This window comes from Apostichopus japonicus, chromosome 15, assembly GCF_037975245.1.
Source record: "Apostichopus japonicus isolate 1M-3 chromosome 15, ASM3797524v1, whole genome shotgun sequence".
Classification (NCBI taxonomy): domain Eukaryota; kingdom Metazoa; phylum Echinodermata; class Holothuroidea; order Aspidochirotida; family Stichopodidae; genus Apostichopus; species Apostichopus japonicus.
Window position 1 is genome coordinate 22,198,864 of NC_092575.1, and position 23,469 is coordinate 22,222,332.

The window sequence follows — 23,469 nt, forward strand, 5'->3', positions numbered from 1 at the left end:
TTCTTTTGTCATCGTCCTTTTTTTTTTGCTTTCCGATTGGTTGTTCACTATGTTATTAACGGCTTGGATAGCATCTTAGATACCCCCCCACCCCCCCCCCATATTATAAAGCATCGTAGATGACTCACCATTGAAATAGCATCGTAGACGACTCGCTATAGATATAGCATCCTAGTATTGTGTAGAGGAATTTCAATGCCTCTTGGTAAAATCAAAGATAATCTTCAGTATTGTGATTGGTTATTGATTCATTATTATTGATTATTGTGTATGTCACGTGATGTGGTCAAGAGACCCAGATCGAAGCTTCTGGAAGGACCTTTGCTGGCTCTTGCAGGAGTCGTGACATACACAATACTGCATAATTATGAATCAATAATCAATCACAAATACTGAAGATTATCATTGAATTTACCGAGAGGCATTGGAAATCCTCTACACAACACTAGATGCCTCCCATTGATATAGCATTTGTAGATGACTCGCCATAAAGTGATAAAGCATTTTAGATAAGTGGCCAGTGATAAATATGGAATAGGAAATACTGGACAGAGCAGAGAGATGGCAACTTCAAATGAACCTTTATCATCCATTACCCTAAACTACAGGTATGAAATGTTTCCCCCGAAAGTAAATGAGGGCGGTATTGAAGAACATAGGATGCTTAAACTCCGGATGTTTGACCTGCTTAATTCGCTTCGGCTTTGAGCACAACGTTTCTGTATGCTGACGTGTTGGGTAAATCTAACTTTAACAGTAGTCACCAACTTTGAGATCCTTATTCGGACCCCGAGACAGGTTTGGCCATTTGGGAGAAACCTTGGGCGAGGGAAGGGGGGTAGGAGTCAGTGTCAGTACAATGTTCAGTGGGGCCAAGGTTGCCCTTTGTTCTGAAAAGTTTTGGCAGTCAGACTACCCATTCCTTTCCTAACCCAGCCAACCCCCCCCCCCCTACCCTGTCTCGTGAGTCCTTTTCGGTGCAATATACAAAAGCAAATCGAGTACCAAAATCATACAACTGTGAACAAGGGCGGCGGAACCGGGGGGGGGCACAGGGGGCACGTGCCCCCCCACTTTTCCTCAGGTTAAAAATGTGCCCTTTTTCTACATAAAAATTAGTAAATAAAAAAGAGTTTACAAAGCGAAACCCACGTCGAATGAAATATTTCGGGAAGTTTTAAATGTTTACTAACACAGGCGTAGGAGCCCAATTTGATTGGGGGGGGGGGGGCTGTAACGACTTGCCCGAAAAATATTACCAAAATTTTTCGCGCGCTACGCGCGCGTTCAACATGCTAATGTGCATATCATATTGGCATGCGTAGGTTATTACATCGCATGCCAATAACATACAATCATTTGCCGTGTTATAACCCTTCCAAATTGGTTAGAATTATTGGCAAAGTCGTTACAATAATAATCATCATAATAATATCAGTTTAACCATTGAAAAACACATAGAAAATTATTTTTCTTTCAGTATTTTCACATATTTCATTTGCTTTCATGCATGTATCGATCGCGTGTGCACGGACTTGGACTTTATAATGATTTCACCTCATTTTATATTTTTCCCAATTTGCACATTAGATATTGCAGTGCTAGTATGCATTGTTTCCTTGAGGGGGGGGGGGGTGGGGGTGGCGTTGATGGAGTGATGTGTATACGCAAATAAGATAATACAATTAGAGTTATAAAGGGTACTAAATATCAGGCTGCATCAGTCCAATCGAATTTCTGCAAAGTGCCCTTCGACGTTGGTGCCCCCCCCCCAGATTAAAAGTGCTTCCGCCGCCCTTGACTGTGAATGGATTGCCTTATTAAAAAAATATCTGTGCGAGCTGATTTTTTGTAACATTTTGAACGCTGTTCGATACTGAAATCCCATAACAACGGCTACTATACAGTTCATAATTGCAAAAGTGAAGAGAGGGTAAAAGTACGAAAATGTGTTTACTACAACTATGAAATATGTCTGAGCGACGAACTCTTGAGAACCGATTCAAATTCATTAATAGTTCGCTCATCCGTATGGTGAAAAAACCCACTTGTGTTCCGTAGAGTGATCAATTGTAACGTTCTTTTGGGCAGTACTCTATATGATTAGGGGGGGGGGGGGATGTTGAGGCTTCTGGCCTAATAACAACAGTAAACGCTTCAGTGTTACAAACTTCATCTTGTCGACCGTTAAATATGTCTTCATCCCCCTCCCCCCCCCCCCCCGGACGACTGACGGTGATGGCTTTGGTTGAAGAGATGGTGGTCGTTTTTCGGTGTAAATGTTAAAATGAGGCGACGTGTTTTCAGAATTGATGAGTATGTTTACACTGCAGTACAAGCTAAACCATAACTACACCGTGTGAATTTCGATATAGCCCAACCAAATTGAGGGCGTTCGACCGAAATTTATATGATTGCTATGTGTCGTACCACAATTAATTGTTCCATTGACTGACTATATGATAGTAAATGCCTTGGCATATCATAGAACATTCAATTTTTGCCACCAAGACCGTTTAGATCTTAAGCATAGTAATACCCAACCCATCTGCCAGCTCCCGCTGTGGAATCCTACTGTTTCACCCAGGAATTTCCAAATGCCTAAAATCAACTTCAATCCTCCCGATATTTAAACCATCAGTAGTTTATTTCGTCCAAGCATAAAGATGATGCGGATGACTTAACAAAAAATGCCAACAGAAGTCACGTCAGTAGGTCCATTAAGGAATATTTCTCGACAATGGTTAACTTTTCAGGCGGGAGTCACACTTCTCTAATTGTGGTAGACTATGGCACCTGTAGCTCAACAATTGGACTTACAGATGCAGACAAATTCCAGACACTTTTTTTTAATGCAGCAATCAACTTCAGTTATAGGAATATCTCTTATAACTGTACAGGAAATGATCATCTATCGCGAGCGTACGCAAATGGCGCAAGCGCGTTGGCGTGTCCCCGTGATATCGTCACGTGTCCATAACCTATATATTTATTAACGTTTATGATCATGGAGGTCAATAACCTAAACGAAAATGTGTAAAGTCATATAATGTATAACCTATATAACAGTGCATAACCTATACTCCTGAAGGTATAAACTACTTGAAAGGGCACTACATCTCTCACAATGACCAATATATTTATTCGTTGAAGTACATTTGATCAGCCAATCAGTATGGGAGGCTTTGACCCAATATTGGTGAAAGTTAAAAACAGTTCTTCCGAAAACAGTCAACTTTGAACAAACAAATATTCCTCAATTCCATCTTATACTATTGATAGCAAACAAGTCACTTTTCGATTCATTCGACCTTTGACCTCTCAAGCTGTAAGTCTTCGGGGGCAGAAGTCCCTATCACAAGGCAACTTCCCACCATATTCAGAAGACTATTAGTCGTGCAATTAAAACGATTTATTCAATGAACAATCACTAAAATGATATATTTGACACTTTACTTGTTACCACTATAACCACATAGTTTGATAGTTCTTGAGACACCCATTATACATGTGAAGGTTACATATCAATTCAAGGCTTCTTCCCTTGGAGTTGTTACAATAACAACAAAAATCACTTTTTTACTTATTTGACCTCCATCTGACCTTTCATTCTGAGAGTCTTTGAAAGACAGAAGCCCACCATCATGGTGCATTTCTTACGAAGTTCAAAGTAACTCGGCTCAGCTGTTTTGGACAAAACATTGAGGATGTAACAGACACACACACACACACACCATGGCATAGATTCTTCTTGCCTTGGGCAAAACAGAATTTTTCTATGAGGTGAGAATTGAGGTGAGATGTTAAACTATACAAAGCTATCAAGTGTTATTTTCTTTCTCATTTCCCGGTTCTTCAATTGCCAACAGCGGAAGTAGAGTATTCGGGTGACAGAAGACACAGATTGGATATTGGAAATAGAGGGGAGGGAGGAGGGGTATAGGAAGCGAAGAAATTGGGGAGGGGCAAGGGTGACATTTTTCATTCAAATCCACATCGTCAGCAGTAAACACCAAAAATTTTAACACAGAATCTTCATCTTCTTTGCAGAGCCTGTAAGATTATTTATTATTATAATTAATATTTGTACTAACTGCATGAAAAAAAAAACAATGTACAAAAGACATACAATGATGTACCTGACTTCATTAATTAGTAGCGAGATTGACAGAGCATATCTGGTCCCATCCATTGTTGTCTTGTGCCGATAGGAACAACTTTTGTGAGCGCTCAGTAACTTTGTTGAGTGCTCGGAGGAAGCTGGTAACACATCAATGTCAGAAGCCAAAGGATAATAAATACACTCTAGGGTTGCAATACATCATACAAATATATAAGTAGCCAAATGTTTTCAATGTGGAGATAATCTCTTGGCTCTCATCCCTTCCAAACCACACCAAAATCGACAAGGGTGTACTTTTTGAACCCAAGCCAAATATCTGCTAAGAAAGCTCTTGACAATCTAGCATAGAGTGATTTTGTTGGTTCTGAAAAGTGACCAACTTTTTTTTCCCTCTTTTTTTCCGGACCAACTATCTTACCATACAATACATTTGTTGTGACTATAAAACAACAACAAATAAAATTTAATTGTTTCAATTTTTCAATCGTAGAAATAGTAAATATTTGTGAAGGCAGGAGTAAATATCAATCTTCACAAAATTTACACCTGTGGTTTAGCAAATAAACTCAAGTCCAAGGATAAAGGAAACTTCATCTCTCATCAAATGATTCCATACTTCAAAATTTGGAAGAAATACTAACTGTCAGGAAATTCATTTAATAACTACAAAACTTTTAACTTCAATCTCTAATTTCTTTGTGAATTTGCTGCTAGATGGGATGAGGTAGGTTTCCAGGGGGAAAACAAATATGATGCCAAAAGTGTACTAGGAACAATTAATTATGTAATCACCATTATTACAGTTTTAATTGCTTACAAAACTCTGCAATACAATTCATTTAAACAAAGCAAATATTCTGTCCAATATGTTGCATACAAAAAGTAAGTTCAACTGAATAATAAAAGCTGTTGGTTGGCAAGGTGATTTGAATAATATAATAAAAAAAAAATATTAAAATACTCTTCAAAGTATTGCAAATATTTGTGCCTGAAATGGTGATTTTTGAAGTACGAGTTAAGTTGTCAAACAAATGAAAACAGAAGATTGAAACAATATGTTTTCTTACAACCTTTAAAAGACCAATGGAATAATATATTATTGTTAAGATAGTTAACTTTCTTACAAAGTTAATACTTGTCGGTATATTTCAGGCAAGTGACCAAATGTGTTACTTTCATTTTCGTACATCTAGATGCTTAATCCCTGTGACACAAGTGGTGGGGGGGGGGGGTGGAGGAGTTGGGTTTCTTAGACCAGCATGAGAATCACACTATCTGGGTGCAACAATACAAAAGGCAAATAAATAAAAGCAAAAATAAAGAAAACTTCAAATGCATACTGCTACATACTTTGGACATCAAGGCATTGGGATCCATTAATGCTACTATTGAGTCAGTGGTGTTGTGTCTTGTTATAATAATAATAATCATAATAATAATAATAATAATAATAAAAATCAAATAATAATAATAATAATCATAATAATATTTGATTTTTATATAGCGCTTTACACCAGCGATAGGTCTCAAAGCGCTTTACAGAAGTTATATTACCCCTGGTCAATGATAACCTGTCCCAGAGACAATCTCTCCAGTCGGCAGCAGTTATATACTGCGCCCAATGACAAGTTACCTCACAGGTACCCATTTTAACCCTTGGGTGGAGAGAATAGAAGAGAATAGAATTGTTAGATAATTAGCTACAGTGACACCTTAAATAATATAGGATATGATATGATCACATTACAAGCTCCTGATCCAGCTATAAATAAATTAGAATAAATGAATGCAAAATATACCATATTAACAATATACCACAACAGGATCAGAAAGCAACAATTAACATTGACTCTTCACCCATCTGGAGGGACATCTCCGACAAAGTCTTCCTGATTGAATCGACGAACAAACTATGGTATTTAAGACATATTTATGTACAGGTTACTGTCAACACAGAGAGCAAAATAAAAGAACCAATCAAAAATAAGAGAATAAGAAAAGAAAAAGAAAAGATATTGTGGCTTTTACTATTTATGGGTTCGTTAAAATCCATAAATAATTTTCAAAGCAGTCAGAGTACCTTTTAACGATCATGAGTTTCTCGAAAGTGAATTTCTAAAAGTTATTGAAACTATACAACAAGCCCTATCCCATAATAGGGGAACAAGTCCTAATACAGGGAACAAGACCAATCTACACAGAACAGTCTCGAGCATGATGGCCTTGAAAAACAAACGATCGGTGCTACGACGGTTGAATAACCTTGAAATTGGCGGAGCATGAAATTGTAGTTCCAATTATGGGGATGAGGTACTGCTACATGAGATAGTGAATACTCCCCAAATGTCCCATCCATCGCTCGGGATGAGTACGTAAGGAATACATGTCCTTCTGATACGAGGCTACGAGGAATGCTATAAATTCACAACCAACTTGTTTCGAAGAAGACGCAAAAAGCAAAATTGAATGAACTTCTCAAGAAGTGAAAAACAGACACTTGCGAAAGACAGCATCAGATATTTTGGATGGATTCCCGTCTCTTTTAAACCGAATTTACGGTCAAAGATCGGTAGAGACTTGGAACTTGCCACAGTCAAGTAGAAAGAGGCAGACAAGTTTGCTCTCTTGGCCAAGTAATCTTGACTTCTTTGATAGCAGGATTATCTTTCATATAAATCAAAGATTAGTATATTCATAAATTAAGGAAATTTTGCATTGCAATTGACCAATGTCCACACCTCAGACACAACGTAACAACAGAACATCGCAGGTTCAAACCTATATTTTGCACGCATTTCGTTTTTAAGCACCAAATGAACCGAGGCTGTAACGGAGCCTAGCAGACCTTTTCTATCCATACTGTTTTCCTGACTTCCCAATCAGTACTTTTTACAATTAATATGACATCCTTTTTCCGCCTGCCTCGTCCAGGTTATCAGTGGATGGTGTTGTCGTTCTTTGCTGCTTTCTCTTTACCTCGGATGAAGAGATACATGCTAAGAGGAAAGGTGTAGGTGAGAGCTACCAGGACTACAAAGGCCACGTCGACCTGGAGGGGAAGGGAAAAAAAAAATTTAAAGTCATGTTTTGACTGTCACTTAGAGTGACAGTCCACAACGTATGTGGCAGAGCCCAAACGAGGGTCATGAAAAATCATTTTGGTGCATGTTTCCAGACGTTGGGAAATATTGGTGTAGTTTTTCGGAGATCGATTAAGTTATTTTTTAACATCCCGTCCACGGTGGAAGAAACCGAGTCATGGGCCTAACGTTTGCAGATTGCTGACTTAAAGGAGAAGTAGTGCATTCAAATTAGAGAACTTAAAGCTGTATCGTTAGTTATACACATTAATACACATTAAGATGCTCCAAGCATCACGAGGGGGTGGATTCCTAGTTCCACATGACCTGGCCATTTCTCTGAGATATCAAAATTTGTTTCGAGAATGTGACTCCTTCTTCTCTGATAATCTCATAGATAGTATCATACATCCTGTACCACAAACCAGGGCAATTTTATCGGATCTTTTTCTTTCTGGTTGTACCTCTGACAACCAGGCCTTTCATTGGGTTGTCCCAACTGCAAATGTTTTTGTCCCAAAAAGTTTAGCTAAATGACCAGTATGTCACTGTAGAATGTACACTGTCGGTTGGTGAATAAAAATTACCAGTGTTTGGGAAGGGGAGGGGGGTAGGGGGTTGGATGGAAGAAAGCAGTTTATCAGTTTACCTATTTGTGGGTATTTAGTTACAATGTTATTTGAGTTTGATGTAAACTGGTCGTCCACCTGATAACCTCCACAGTTGATTTTGGTTGTCCGATTTGGTCATATCTGACCACTGGACTACCATTTAAAATTTGCCCTGCAAACAATCTCTCTTATTGTGATTGTTGACTGAAGTACATTTTGTACACTGCTATAACTGTAGAGTACTTAAAGAGCTTGCAAAATCCACACACCAACACTTTGGTTTCTCTCTTTGTATTACTTCAAACAAAAGCTGGAATATGAAAACATCACAAAGATGACATCTTAGGTTACTTAGCCACTGGATACTAAATGCTGTCAGCCTTTGCAACTTGCTTAGCTATCTCTACTGTCAACATCAGCAGTATGCAATTGATGTCTCCTAGTTGCGGTTGACCCTGCCATGCATTTCCTCCTGTCACCGATTCTTCATTTTATGTACCTCTCAATGGCCTGGAGATCAACATTCCAACTCTCACTTCCAACATGGGCAGATGGTTATACTACGCAATATGTCAGGTTCCTTAGCACAACTTTAGGTGAAGAAATGATGAACTTACAGACAAAAGACCACATTTGCTGGGTGATCAAATGTCCTCATGGTTACATTCTGTGATGTATGGCCTTCCCTACACTGGTCTCCCATTCATACTTAGTGATATATTGAAAATATATATATTATATATATATATATGAAATACAAATAAATTCCTTCCTAAATTAACTTACCGGTACTTGGTTATTGTTGAACACATCCTGGACGATTTTAACAAGAGGATATTGCAGCACCACACAGATGCCACCGATGGTTGCACACAGGCCATATGTTGTACCCATGTACTCTATGGGCCATCTGGAAAAAGAGATGGCAAAAAAGGGAAACACAAAATCAACAATGGGTATGTAACAAATGTCAGAAATCACTTAAACTTTGTCAAGAATGAGTGGGTCTGAATGATCCAGAAATTATTATTACAACACACCACGTCACAAGTGATGCTACCAACCTCGGGAACAACTCTGCCTGACTGTCAAGGACAGCTGTACCTCAGGGCTTCTGAAATTATTTCACCTTTTTTTCTATTTTTTCTCAAGAGATTCAATTAAATTGTATTTTGTCAGGAACAGTTTCATTAACAATAACAACATACAAAATTATTTCCTTAACACGCAAAAGTAGGCTAGGCTAGAGACATCTCCTATCAAAGTGTGGTAGGTCTGGCCTACATGCTTATGCTTATACTTTCAAAGGTGAAGCCCCAAAAATTGTGAAGATTTTCAAATCAGTTGTGACATAAGGACAAAGATGTGAGCAACAAAATAGTATCTTTGAAGGGCATTTGATGGTGCCGGAAATTCACTCCCAATGCAACCAGCTATTTTAATGTGGCAGCAGCTTTCAAATCAAATATTTTGTCACTAGTCCAAAGTAAAATACTACAACAAAATAAACTCATTTAGCTTGTTTTGTCAAATATCATTTCAAAGTTGCGAGGAAAAGTCGAAAATTTAGAACTACTGAAAATTTGCTTGTTTAGATGTATTTTATAAAACTACGTCTATATAACAAGTGTCCAGTTGGGATTGAAATTCATTAATTTACTCACTCAATGACAATCATTATAGTGACGGGGAAATAAACAATCCAGCAGAATGTCTTAGTTTGGTTTATATTGCAATATTATTTAAAAAAATACTTTTCATATGTTTGGGAAAAAAAATTCCTGACCAAACTCAAAATGCTGTTTTCAAAGAGTGTAAGTAAAGAAACTCACATGACAGATGGCAGGAGAGCGAATGATCCGTAGAAAAAGCTTCTTATGATAACTTGAAAAACAAACGTGAAGTAGTGAAGAGGTAGCACAGGAATGAGAACTTCTATGGAGAAGATTAACCACATTGTAACCACCAGAGTAACCGGAAACAAGGCATCCTTCATGTCCGCATAAGGGTCTATAACAGACTTCTCTGAAAAGAAACAATTACAGCATAAATCAGGTCAGATTTAGTCAACTGTTTACATCTTTTCTTCATGTAGTTGATATGAAACATCACTCACACAATGGTTTACCTGAACTGCATTTTGCCTTTTTTAGGATCATGTTATTGAGTGGGAACACAAAATTGACCAAACTACAGAAATATCAACTACTTTAACATCCTTTTCAAGAAAAATAAGTCACCTAAGATGGAGCCTGAGCATGAAAACCAAACAACTTCTTGCTGCACTATCAGCCCCAGTCCCCTTAACCATATGACCATTATAGTGCACTATCAGCCCCAGTCCCCTTCACCATATGACCATGATAGTGCACTATCAGCCCTAGTCCCCTTCACCATATGACCATGATAGTGCCCTATCAGCCCCAGTCACCTTAACCATATGACCATGATAGCAAACTATCAGCCCCAGTCCCCTTCACCATATGACCATGATAGTGCACTATCAGCCCCAGTCCCCTTAACCATATGACCATCATAGTGCCCTATCAGCCCCAGTCACCTTAACCATATGACCATGATAGTGCACTATCAGCCACAGTCCCCTTAACCATATGACCATGATAGTGTTAGATCAAGTAAGTATCACTAGTCATTCCTAACGGAATGGAATGGATCCCGCACATGACCTCAGGTTAATGAGTAAGGGGTTAATCAACGGTCTAGCGTGCGTTACTCACAGGATTAATGCACGATCGGGGGATAATGCAAGCGATGCACGAGGGCGGAGCGTAGCGGAGACCGAATGCATCCAGCGATAGCATTAACACCCGGAGTGCATTAATCATGTGAGTAACGCACGCTAGACCGTTGATTAACCCCGTTCATTCATACACTACCATTTGTGTGGGGGAAAAATCGTAAAACAAAACATTTTTGGTTACATATAACCAAAGATTTATTAAAGTGATGCCCCGTATTTTTACCGTGCGTTACTCACAGGATTAACCACGGTCAGCTGACCTGAATGGACCAATAGGATTTAGGAATCTTTACTAAGTATGAATGAGCAAGTGATTAACGAATATGATTCTCAAAATTCTCTCAAAATTTAAACGCTGTGGTCACTGTTCACAGTGTTACCGAAAACACTAGACAGCAAGTTGGAAAATTTCAAAAATAATTTTCACTTTCACAATCGAACCGAAAGTAAACTAGCCAAACTTGTTACTTATGCATTTTATGTGAGTTCCGTATCCATACCAATTGAAAAACTTATCAAGATCAACGAACAAAATTGATTTGATACAAGGGTTCACTACAGCGCATCATTTTGTGTGATATATTTGGTTACACACATATGCTACATATTGATCCTATACACAGTTGTTTTGTTAGGTTTGAATAATGTACATCAGTCAGACTGTCAATACTTCTTACTTTAGAAGTATTAAATGTCTACTCTTTTCAGATTCTCATTAGATCACTGAATGACCTTTAACCTTCGTTTGACAAAAACAAACAGTTCTTAGAAGATGCCATTCTTTAATCAAATTCCAACGTTGTTTTGTTTTGAGTAGTAGTCAGGATCTGTAATGTAACAGTTGAAATTTGAACCAAACATTTTGATGTTGTCAAGAACAATTGGTGGTTCACAAAGTTGTTTAACTCCATTGTGATCAAGTTTGCCATGTTTGTTATTGCCCTTGTTATTCTGTGTTTAACAGTGTAAATGTAAAGGTTACAAAGACTGGGAGGGGGGGGGGTGATATGGGGTGCCAATTAAAATTCAGGGATCACAATAAATTAAGCAAAGAATGTACTGTGATTGTTAAGCAACAATGGGGAACAACTCGAACAAGCAAACCTATTGGAGGGGGGACCCTGGTTCAAGTGAGTGTTACAAATATTTACTAGAGTGATAAAAATGTTTACATTAAAAGACTACGTCATGGTATGTAACTCATAAATAATGTGATTGTTGATATTAAAATATGCTCTCTAACGTTGGCTTATCCACGATTAAAAAACAGTGAGAGTATATGAGGTGAAAATAGGTCATAATTTATAAATATGTTATTGAGCTTATATGCAGGTGTTTTCCAAAGAGGAAATTGAACCTATGCCTTACAGTCGGGACTTACTCAACATCTTTGTCACTTTCAGCAACGCCAACGCACTAAGACATCCAAGAAGACTCCAAAGAGCCACTTATTTTATCGTTCATAAATGGATTATTTGGTCGCAGGTCTCCCACAAATTCACTTCATTTATATGAGCCAAATGGTCTACAACACAAGTAAAGAGCTAACAATGCTAGCAAAGGAACATTCCAGAGAAAACAATGTGCCATTGATATGGAAAAGAAAAGTATTCCAGACTAATAGCTGAAAAAGCCCATTTTCTGAACATCTTCTTCCTAACTCAAGATATACTTGATCTAATGTAACCTATTTTGACTGGCTAAAACCTGAGATTATTCCCTGGAGTGGGTCACAGTGGGTGGTCGTGTGGCCTGTGAAGTCATAATGGTAAATTTGCTTCAAAAAGCTTTACTTTCCTTTCATAATGGTCTTATTGATATATTATTGAAACCTGATCAATTAGGAATGCTGACATACCTTTCAAGGGTCTCTATTTCTAGAATTGTCATCAAAATGAACCTTTTTGGTACAAATGTTATTTTTCTCTTCCAATGTAGGTGAGTTGAATATTATAAAGAACAAGAGCCCAATGGGAACTATGGTTCCTTGCTTAGTGGAATATTAAAATGTTGTATGTCATCATCCAATACCATAATATTTAGGCCTACATGTACCAGCTATTAACCAACAACATGTTTTCCAAGTTTGGATCAAATCTGATTTAAGGTTGTTGAGTTATTACAATTTTAATATTTAACACCCCCTGTAAACATATTAAGCCCAAATGGTCCTAAAAATATTGGGCCCCACAAATTTGGGCCAAAAGATTGTGTCCCAAAATGCATTTGAGGTAGAAATAAAAGTTAGGCCCACCCAGCCCAAAAATGGGCCCGGAATGGTTGCAGAGTTATTGCAATGTAAAGGTTTTTACGGTGACCCCATGAACTCCTTAATATTCATAAGGTCAGCGCCGAAACAATAGGTTACGACTTCTCAATATAATTACTTATACATAAGCAAGTATGACAAATATCCATCACTCCATTGTTAAGTTATTGTGGCCCCCAAGTGTCACAGACGCACACACACACACACACACACGCCAACCTGACTGCATAGCTTCCTTTGATTCCAGCAAGGAACCAAAAACCAAAAACAAAAATTTTAACTGAATTACCTTGATGACATCATTGTTCTTACCAGATGCATTCACAAAAAATACCACCAAATTTGAAAGATTCATGTCTCCGCAAAACAAAATGCTACGACAATGAGGTTTTGAAATATAGATGAAACCGTGATGTAATCACTTCTTGTAGAAGAAAGTGTCTGCAATGTATTAATCCCTCTTAATAACCCTTTTAATAACTGTTGTATTTAAAAAAACTAAAAAAAACAAAAGGGGATGAAAACATTTACTCACTGCTTCGTTTCTTCTTGTTCCTGTCATAGAGCATACCATTGAAAGGTGCAAAGAGGATGCCCGAAATTTGTATGAAAGAAAACACTGTCGTGTAACTGCTCACTGAGTGAAAAGAAAAGTTCCAAAAATAAATAGATAAAAACAACAAAAAAACATCATTTTGCGTGAAACAATTTAAGATATCACCATCAGCAATTGGAATCCAAACCAGATATGATATAATTTTATAGCTGTATTTTGCTTTAGATTTGTAAGTTTGACCGAGACATGAAATACTTACACTTACACTGATGTTAGTAAAAGGTCTATGCTATTACTGTATTACACTAAACGATTATCTCAATACAGACGATGTTGTGTTCCCAAAAGGTTGAATGTAAACTCATTTTAATATTTCATTTACAAACATATGAAGTTCTCGCCTTGTTACATCACTTCACAATGCAAATTTTGATTGATATTTGGCAACAGACATTGTCTTGAGGCAACTTTCAGCAGCCAAGCATGCTACCCAGGATACTTCCATCCACCACATCCTCAAAGGCAAATACCACACTCACAAAAGTAAAGACAGGTTTTTAGAAAATGGAATCAGCCCTAACTCAGCACAGAAAACCTCTGCTGGGGTGGGGGGGGGAGGGGGCACAGATACTGCATCTTATCAACTTCCAGCTCCTCCCCCCCCCCTCCCTCCACATTACTTTCTTCTTTGCCATTTCTTTTCATCTTCAAATTTCCATCTCATTTTGATCATGTATCCATTTACTTTAATATTTGTTGGCCCTGCACTATAATAAGTTGCTCTATAAAATAAACAATGGGCTGTACAGAATTAATTGTAAAACAAATGAAAGAATGTTTAACTTGAGGGAGTTTGGCTCTTCGTTACTCTACTGTTAAATCTGCAGGATGCAGTAGTGCTTAACTAGTGGTGTCACAACACTAACATGCCTTCACTGTGGACGATTGGAGTGCATTGTTCAGTGGAGATAGGTAAGAGGAGAGCAGAGTAAATAATCAATAATGAAAAGACCAAGTGAATTATTAAGGTTTAAATCCTTCTGGCAACCTCAACAGATAATTGACATTCCCCGAGAAGATATTTTATGGTCACCGTTGACGATAAAGGCAATCACAAAAACTTGCATGGCATTGAACTAGACCAACAGACACACGCACCAATCTATCTTGGAATATGCAGACCAGCATCTGTCCTAGCAGTCAGAAACTGCGCCGGTTGTTGAGGGTGCACAGTGATAAAAGGTTACCAAGGCATTCTAGGCACGGTAGAATGAGGTGCAAAGGTTGTGAGGAGACAGGTAAGCGAGGAGCAAAGTAAATTCTGTCCTAGCAGTCAGAAACTGCGCTGTTCTGAAAGAAAGGCTCAAACTTGCTACGGGTGGTTTACTTCTTTAAGTTCCACCACAGACCGTTGAAGAATGCTCTTAAAAACATACGTGTGTCGATCTGACTTTTGATACAATGCTCACCAAACTGCAGTAGAGTCTAACGTCCGGGATGAACTTTCTACATAGCCCAAGACTGTAAACTTACCAACTTCTTCATCATAGTCAGCCATCTGATTCATCCAGGCGCCATATCGAGCGAGGAAGAAGCTGTTGCGGAGGTTTAACACCGTCTGCCAGAATATGAAAGCGAGATACATCCAATTAGACAGACAGGACTTCGCTGTCGGAAAGTTGGCCCATTTTGTTCTTTCAATGACATCTTGGTTACTCTCTGGCGGGTTATCCTCCAACATATGAAAATCTACGAGGAGACGATGAAAGGTGTGATAGAGGTCAAAGGTGAGGTACATGTGAGTGGAGCAGAAAGAATCAAAGTATGTACGAGAGGAGACGGTAAACAAATCAACAACTGCATTGGAATATACTTGCGCTGACTGGTTGAGTCACAATTTGAAATGCTAAAATGTGACCTGGGCTATAATTCAACCTTCACTTGAACAGCAAGTTGAATCCTTTGTTGGACTAGACTGTTTTCAATCGTCACTTTGTACTGATGGTTGAATCATGTGCTGAAATGCATTTTCAGTGAGACCAGGGCTAATATTCAACCTTCACTTGAACAGCAAGTTGAATCCTGTGTTGGACTAGACTGTTTCCAATCGTCACTTTTTACTGATGGTTGAATCATGTGCTGAAATGCATTTTCAGTGAGACCAGGGCTAATATTCAACCTTCACTTGAACAGCAAGTTGAATCCTGTGTTGAACTAGGAAAGTATGACCCATGTTTCAGCGCTATCATGCTTCATGGTATTGTCATAGCTTATCATAGCTAACATGGTATTGTCATAGCTTATCATATCTATACCATGCATGATTCAATACAATCTTCAAAGGCAAACCACAAGATCTGTTAATACAAACAAACAAATTAAACAACATTCTGATAGTTATATAGTGCCCAGCACTACCCACCACTGGTATTGTTTCCTTCATGGTTAGCTTCTAACATCTTATTTTCAGCTTTTTCCTTGTTTTCCTCTGCAATCTCTTCTTTCTCACTGAGAGGTTTCTCTTCTTTCTCGCTGGGAGGTTCCTCTCCCTTCTCGCTGGGAGGTTCCTCTCCCTTTAGCGGCTTGTACTTGGATGGTCTGTAGTTTGGAGGGAGCGGCCAGGGTATATGGTCCTTAGGCATCAGGAACATTGTGTTGATGAGCATCAGTAGGGTTGCCCCTGTCAGTATGTACAGAGGGATATCAACATTGATACCCTGATCGTACAGAATCTGTTAGGGAGAACGAATAAAAGGATGAGGTCACCAGATTACCCCAGAGGACAGTCCCTGGATTGTAGGTATCCTTGCTAGATTGAATGTATCCCCTCACTTTGTACCCTGATTTCATGAAATGTACACAAATCGTTTCAAATGTCTTGAGAAAAATTCCCAAATTGTAAACACGCTCTGGATATTTCATGATATTGGACAAAGGTTGAATTCGGACAAGCACTAACTTAGGCATGTGACCATTCATCGTTAGGGCACATGGTCAACCACCGGACACAGAGATACCCTCACACTTACCCCATCCCAGAACAAGGACGGTGTAGATTCAGTACTACCCTCTGATGTCAACAATAACCATAGTTAATTGATCCAGTGAAGAAACACCCCACTAGCTGATAGAACATACAGAACTACATAATAGTGGTAACACTACATACAGTGTACGAAGGATGCAGGGACTAAAGGCATGTCACCATTCATCCTTAGGGCACATGGTCCACCACCAAACACAGAGATACCCGCAAACCTACCACATCCCAGAACAAGGACAGTGTAGATACTACTCTCTGAAGTCAAGACGAGGGGGTCAACATGCAGAGGGCAGTATGGCAGTAACCATAGTTAATTGATGTAGTGAAGAAACAACACACTAGCTGATAAAACAAACAGAACTACATAATAGTGGTAACACTACATACAGTGAAGATGCTACATACAGTACTTAAGGTAAGCACACCCTTCATTCCATACAGTGAGGACGAACTCTCTCTCTCGCAATGGCATTCTCCAATTCTCTGACTGGTGTAGCTAGACGGCATAACTGTACCTTGATGACAAACATTACCACCGTTGATGAATCAAAAGTACCACTCAGCATTGTCACCACTGTTCCTTTCCGGCGCCCAAATAGGTTTCCAACCTTGAGAAACAACAAAACAAACAGTTGTTATGATCTGCTTGAAGTACTCCTATGAGACGGTCATTATAACTTTGTAAGTGTACATTGGTCATAACCATAGAACAGTGGTTCTCAAAGTGGTCCCTGCCGCCCCCCCTGTGGGCGTTGGGAAGTCTCAGGGGCGCTACAGGGTACACAGGGAGTAGGGGGAGTGAGCACGGATTTGGGGGTCCCTGACGATTACGACACATATCTGCAGAGATTTAGGGCACAATAAGGCATCCAGGGGGTCTGGGAACAAACTAAAATAACTATTGTTGAGAGAAAATTCATCATCTTGTAGGGAATGTAGGTTATTTTTTAATTCCTATACGCATATCTTCAAACCTAAACTTTCAAAAAATTATGCTGTTCATTTCAATCTCCTTAGCAACAGTCCAAAATTGCACCACTGCAAAGTCAATTCTGAGTATCTTCGGATAAGCTGTGCCCACGACATAATTACATAATGGATATGAACAGTTAATTCATGTTACTGATCTCACACAGAAACTTCTCACAGATACTGTAATAAACAAAATTAGGGTTTTCCCATGTATCTCAGGAACAAATTATGAATATAAACTGAACATTATCACCGACAGGCTCAACAAGTAACAAAAATAAATCAAAGTCAATGAAATACCTGAAGATTACACAGAAGGACCTGGATACCGCCCATACACATCAAGATTGATGCTGGGAAGAGAAGGTAAGGCCTCTCAGGAGAGCTCAGCGACAGGCAGAGGAAACCAAGGGTGATACAAAAACTGACAGGAGAGAGAAATCACTGTGATTTATTACTTGGAACTTAACATTTTGTAAAACTTTCATGCATGCATGCACGCATGTATGTGTGTATGCATGGGTGTATGTATGTATGTCACTTTAATAAAGCAGTTATGTGCTTACATTAGTTCCACTTTAATAAAGCAGTTATGTGCAGTAAGATATGCTCACTAATTCAAACCACACAGTTACCCCTCCTACATCCCTTCACCATGTAGAATTTAATTAGACAAGATTATAATCAGGCGCGTATCCGGGGGGGGGCGTTGGGGGCGCGCGCCCCCCGGGTAAGAAAAAGAGGAGAGAAAAAAAGAGAGAAGAAAAAAGGGGAAAAAGAGGGGGGAAAGAGGAGGAAGGAAGGGAAAAGAAAAAGAAGAATGAGAGAAAAAGGAGAAAAGGAGGGAGTAGAAGAAAAACGCCAAGACACCGGGAAGAGATAGAGGAACAGTGAAATTATTACAGCGCTGATAGGGTAGCCAGTGGCGGATTTCGGATTTCGGAAGGGTCGTACGCCTCAGCCTACCCCTTACACCTACAACTCCATTTTTGACGTTTCCATTTTTCCTTTGTGGTCAGCAAAACGGACTGAGTGCGAACAAAACAATCGTTAAAAACTCACACTGTGTGTTGCCAATTTGAGCTAGCTTCATGTCCAGTTCTCATTTTATTATATTTATCCACAGTTGTTAAATATAGGACAGAAATCGCATTTGCGGCAGTCTATAATCGTTTTCTGGGAGAGGACCCCAGACCCATCGTATACAAAAGTCTACTTGCATTATTTGTCCCCTGATTGTTTTTCTGCAGACGCCCATGTATTTCCCCAAACTAAATTTCTAACCCATGAGATTTAAAACTTAAGGAGGTTTGGGAGCATCATTGGGTCTGGGAAGTGTTATTTCCGGCGATCTGGGAGGTATATTTGCCAAAAAAAATCTTGCACGCTACGCGCGAACCCGTGGTCGCGCTCCGCTTAGATAGTATCAGAGAACAGACACGCGTCCCCACCATTATCCAAGACTGATCAGCTCCCATGCACCAACAAATTAACTGTGTCTGAATTTTCGAAAATTCCCTATCATTCTTAAACATATATACTTCCCTCTACTCGTGCAATTTTGACCGGTCTGTTAGGGATTTAAGGAGGTTTTTTTTATATTGGTTGTCCATAGATGAAAATTTGTGCAACATTTTGGGTATGTTTTAAAGTAAATTTATTTCACGAGAAATGTGAATTTTCAAATTCTGAACAAATAAATGGCTTAAAACATTAAAAAGTGTGGCTAACGGGTATTGTGGGCCGCGACGTAGAATCACCTACAAAAGCAATGACCCACGAGAGATGCGATGAGGTCGAACATGATGTGTGACTGGTGACAAATCTTCCAAAAGGTTATGGATGAAGAAAAAAAACTATTGGGAAAACACTTGGTTCTCAGGCAAAAGTGTACATCTGGTTGGTCATTTTCAAGCCCAAGATGTGCCATTTCCGGTGATCTGGGGGGTATCAAAACCAGAAATTTCTTGTGCGCCAACCGATGGTGGCGCTCCGCTTAGATAGTAATTCGCGCCCCCCGGTTTAGAAAATCCTGGATACGCCCCTGATAATGATTCCATTTTGATTCTCAAACTTGTTGGTACCAAGACTCATTTCATTTTAAAGGTTTGTAAATATTGTAAACACAGTACATTTGGGGTTTTGCCAAATGTTTGACCCTGCCCTTTGTTATTTGAAACTCAAAACTCGAGAGCTACTTCAAAGAATGGTAACTCATAATTATCTTCTCTCTTGACATATATCGGCAGCTGATGATAACATACTTCAGCGTCATCCACAATCACTTTGCTGAGTGGTTTTTAGTACCTAGAATTGAACAAGAGTACTGTGTAGCGAAAAGCATTACAAAACTGACTATGCAATTAACAATCTTGTCTAGCAGCTTGATTGAGACAGACAAGCCGTCTGGTACTTCCAGAAGATAATGTAGTTCAAAGGTTTGTGGTAAAGATAAGTTTTAAACCTGCTGGTAGATGTAACTTGTTCCCACTACGTTGTTTCCCTGCCTTATGATAAACAGTATTTAAACAGGACTTCAAAAACTTCCAAAATCAAATAGATTAATGAATATACGTGTACACAATTTCACATCAGGACACAGATGAATACAGTACTCCTGAATGTTATTAAATTTAAATCTCAGAGGAAGGGGTGGTGATTGACAAGATGGGACAGCCCATTAGAAATGTTACCCCAAAGACTCCCTTGTTTGGGGTATTTACAAGCAACGATCCTTATCTGGCACCACTCTACTATTGCACTTTCCGATCTACCTGAGGGTGACCAGTCACAACTCATAACAGTTTAGCATTGCATCCCCACTGACCTTCCTCTGGGTCAAAGGTCTTCTGCCTTCTACCATGCGTGAAGTAAAGAAGCCAAATTGCAATGTCAGGAATCACCACTTTTTTTCATTTGACTGTTTTCAGCTGTTTTCACACTGAACAGGTTGCTCTACACACCGCTCGAGTGCTGCATACACAATTTCCTTGACCTCTTTCTGTTTTTCAGTTGTGTCAGCTACTGTATCATTGGTAGCATTAAAAGTAGTACAGACATACACACTCTGTTGAGTGGGGACAGGTAAGGGAGGCGGGGAAAATCACAATGGAGAAATCCAAATCAATCAATGCCTCGTAACACAACTCTTGACTGACAATAATACGCACAAAGGGACGCGTTTAACCGTGCACTTTTTATGATTCCTGATAGTTTTTGAGTCGGACCAAAAATCACAGCTTCTTTTGTATATACGATTATACGACATGTATATAATATACTCGATTGCAAAATTACAAAGGGCATGTTTTCAGCCTGAATGATCTCAACACATTCAAGGTCAACTTTCTTTTTTGGATAAAAAAAAAAAACAGGGTGAAAGGTGTACGGTCCCAAAGAAACAACTACCATCCTTTGACGGAGGTGTTGTACGAAATTTGAGCATTCATTTCTTCACATGTATTATGCGTCCATATAACACATTTCTGCATACTGTTATCACTTATCCAACACGCTTTTTTTTTTATACTGTATATTGATCTCGTTGAGTCAACGTATTCAATGTGAACTCTACTGATTTTGACCTTGCACTATATTCAGTTTCTGTGATTCGGGATAACCAGATATATATATAAAGTTATTGCTTTTTTGCTGCTATGAAAATTAAAGACTTCATGAAATGCAACAAATCTTCAGTCTGTTTGGGAACTTAAATATATGGCTGTTTATTGGCTGTTTATATAATTATTAGAATTATTATTACTCACTCTGTTTAAGGAGAAGTCTCATGTCAGCCAAATCACATCTAAAGTACAAATAAAATTACTCTTTATCTAACATAAAACTGCCAATTTACAGCATAGAGCCTGCTTAGATTACAGACCTACACAATAGATATGAGGGCCGAATCTTTGACCCTAGCAGGACCTACTTCAAGACACAGATTGATGACAGAGTACTGTAGATAACTTTAATAAATAAACAAATGGAACAGTCTTCCCTAAATTTTGGAAAACAGAACAGATTGAATAGAAATTTCAACACATAGACAATGAGGAATTAATTAATGACCACTTCCAACAACAACTTTTATAGATTAGAGAAAACTTTCTTTAACTTTGAGACTCTATTTAGAGTGTGTTATAAGGTAGTGGGATATAATTATGCAATCTGTACACTACAGTACTTGCACACGGTTAAAGTATACATAACGCGACACCTATGTACTGTACAACCCATTTTCAATAATCTCGATTTGACCCCTGTGACTGTGTGAACCCCAGTAGACCTGTACACACTGTAGGGGAAATGGCACAACCACTTCTTTTATCACAATATGAAACATCGTCGTTTACACTCTCGACGAGAATTCTATGTCATTATTTACCGAAGGTGATAGCTGCAAAATAAATATAGCCCGACAAACACAGAAATAACGATCAAAAGTGATTATTGATCTGCCTGTGGTTTGCAACCACTGCTACGAGGAGGAATGAATTTTCTTGAAAATTTGAACAGTGACGATGTATAAATTGTATTATTTACTACGCAATTGTTACGTCACCACACAAGTGCATTTCTTTTCTCTTTATTTTTATTAATATTATATCTATAAGACAGTTTCACAGCTACTGTAGTCTTTACCAGCACTTTAAACACAATGATAATATAACTCTATACCAGCTTTTATAGACCATTCCCATCTGTTCAACCTGTACAGTAATGTAAAACAACAAAACATGTACATTGAAACCGTATTAATGCGTCTGTATCCATGATGGTACTCAATTTATATTATAAGCTTCAGTGTTAGGCTATTCTGTGTATCCTATACTGTTAATACTGTGGATGGATCATTCTACTGTACTGTACATCTCTAGGCAAATATGTCCAGCTGTGTCTATGATACCGTTTTATATTTCATCACTCTAGGTACGGTGCTATGATCCCATAGCAACCGTACCGCAACGTTGTTCAGTCAAAGGACAGATGACAGACGGATGGGCTTTCAATGATAAAAAATGTATTATTTACTACACAATTGTTACGTCACGACACATTTGCATCTCTTTTAAATAGAAAAAAATTATATGTATAAGACAGTTTCAACATTAATTGCTTCACAGTCTTTACCAGCACAAGCACACTCTGAGTATCCTATACTGTTGATACTGTAGAAGGATCATTCTACTGTACATTTAGGCAAATATGTCCAGCTTTACAGCTAGTCTTTACCAGCACTAAACACGATGATCTCTGTACCAGCTATTATAGACCATTGCCATCTGTTCAGCCCGTACAGAAGTGCAAACAACAGAATATGTACAGAACTACAGAACATTGAACCATATATTATTATTATTATTATTATTATAACACCTGTGCTTATATAGTGCAAAATCCCAGGGTCCAATGCGCTTAACAAAACAAATACAAAATACAAAAAAACAATTGAATACACTTTATCATAGATATTTATATAATAAGCTTCAGTGTTAGGCTATTCTGTGTATCCTATACTGTTAAGACTGTGGATGGATCATTCTACTGTACATCTCTAGGCAAATATGTCCAGCTGTACAATGTCTATGATACTGTACCGTTTTATCATTTACCCATCTAAGATACGGTGATATGATCCCATAGCAACCGTACCGCAACATTGTTCAGTCCAAGGACAGGTGACAGACGGATGGGCTTTCAATGGAAAACTAGCAAACCAAAGTTAAAGCCTAGCCAATCACATTCAGCAGCGTGTGATGGATGGAATGACTTGGTTCTTCATTTCCGATATCCTCTCTTTACCACACAGCTTAGTGTACCAAAAATTGGATTCCAACCCACTTGCAATTATCGCTAGCACATTCTCCATAGTTTGAATATATTTAATTAGATATATTCCTCTCCTCCATCCCATCCGATCACATCTCCCCCTACCCCCTCCCCCAACCCAAACAAATACCAAAAAATGCTAACACACAATGATCATTGGTAATGTTTAAAGTACAGTATGTCAGTTACTGTGTAGCTACTATAAAGCTGTGCAACTACTGT

General features: G+C 38.6%; 1 protein-coding gene across 3 annotated transcripts in view; it reads right to left on the reverse strand.

Annotated features, from left to right (window-relative positions):
- Window positions 1-4,038: 4,038 nt before the first annotated feature.
- LOC139981663 (equilibrative nucleobase transporter 1-like) overlaps window positions 4,039-23,469 on the reverse strand; it is a 40,083-nt gene continuing 20,652 nt past the window's right edge. For all 3 annotated transcript variants that reach the window (XM_071994229.1, XM_071994231.1, XM_071994230.1), the window contains 8 exons: window positions 17,716-17,839; window positions 16,959-17,051; window positions 15,823-16,132; window positions 14,934-15,149; window positions 13,380-13,481; window positions 9,647-9,839; window positions 8,601-8,724; window positions 4,039-7,172 (listed from right to left, as the gene is read on the reverse strand). In XM_071994229.1, coding sequence (XP_071850330.1) covers window positions 7,059-7,172; window positions 8,601-8,724; window positions 9,647-9,839; window positions 13,380-13,481; window positions 14,934-15,149; window positions 15,823-16,132; window positions 16,959-17,051; window positions 17,716-17,839 — 1,276 coding nt within the window. In that variant the 3' untranslated portion in view covers window positions 4,039-7,058. The remainder of the gene's footprint in view (window positions 7,173-8,600; window positions 8,725-9,646; window positions 9,840-13,379; window positions 13,482-14,933; window positions 15,150-15,822; window positions 16,133-16,958; window positions 17,052-17,715; window positions 17,840-23,469) is intronic.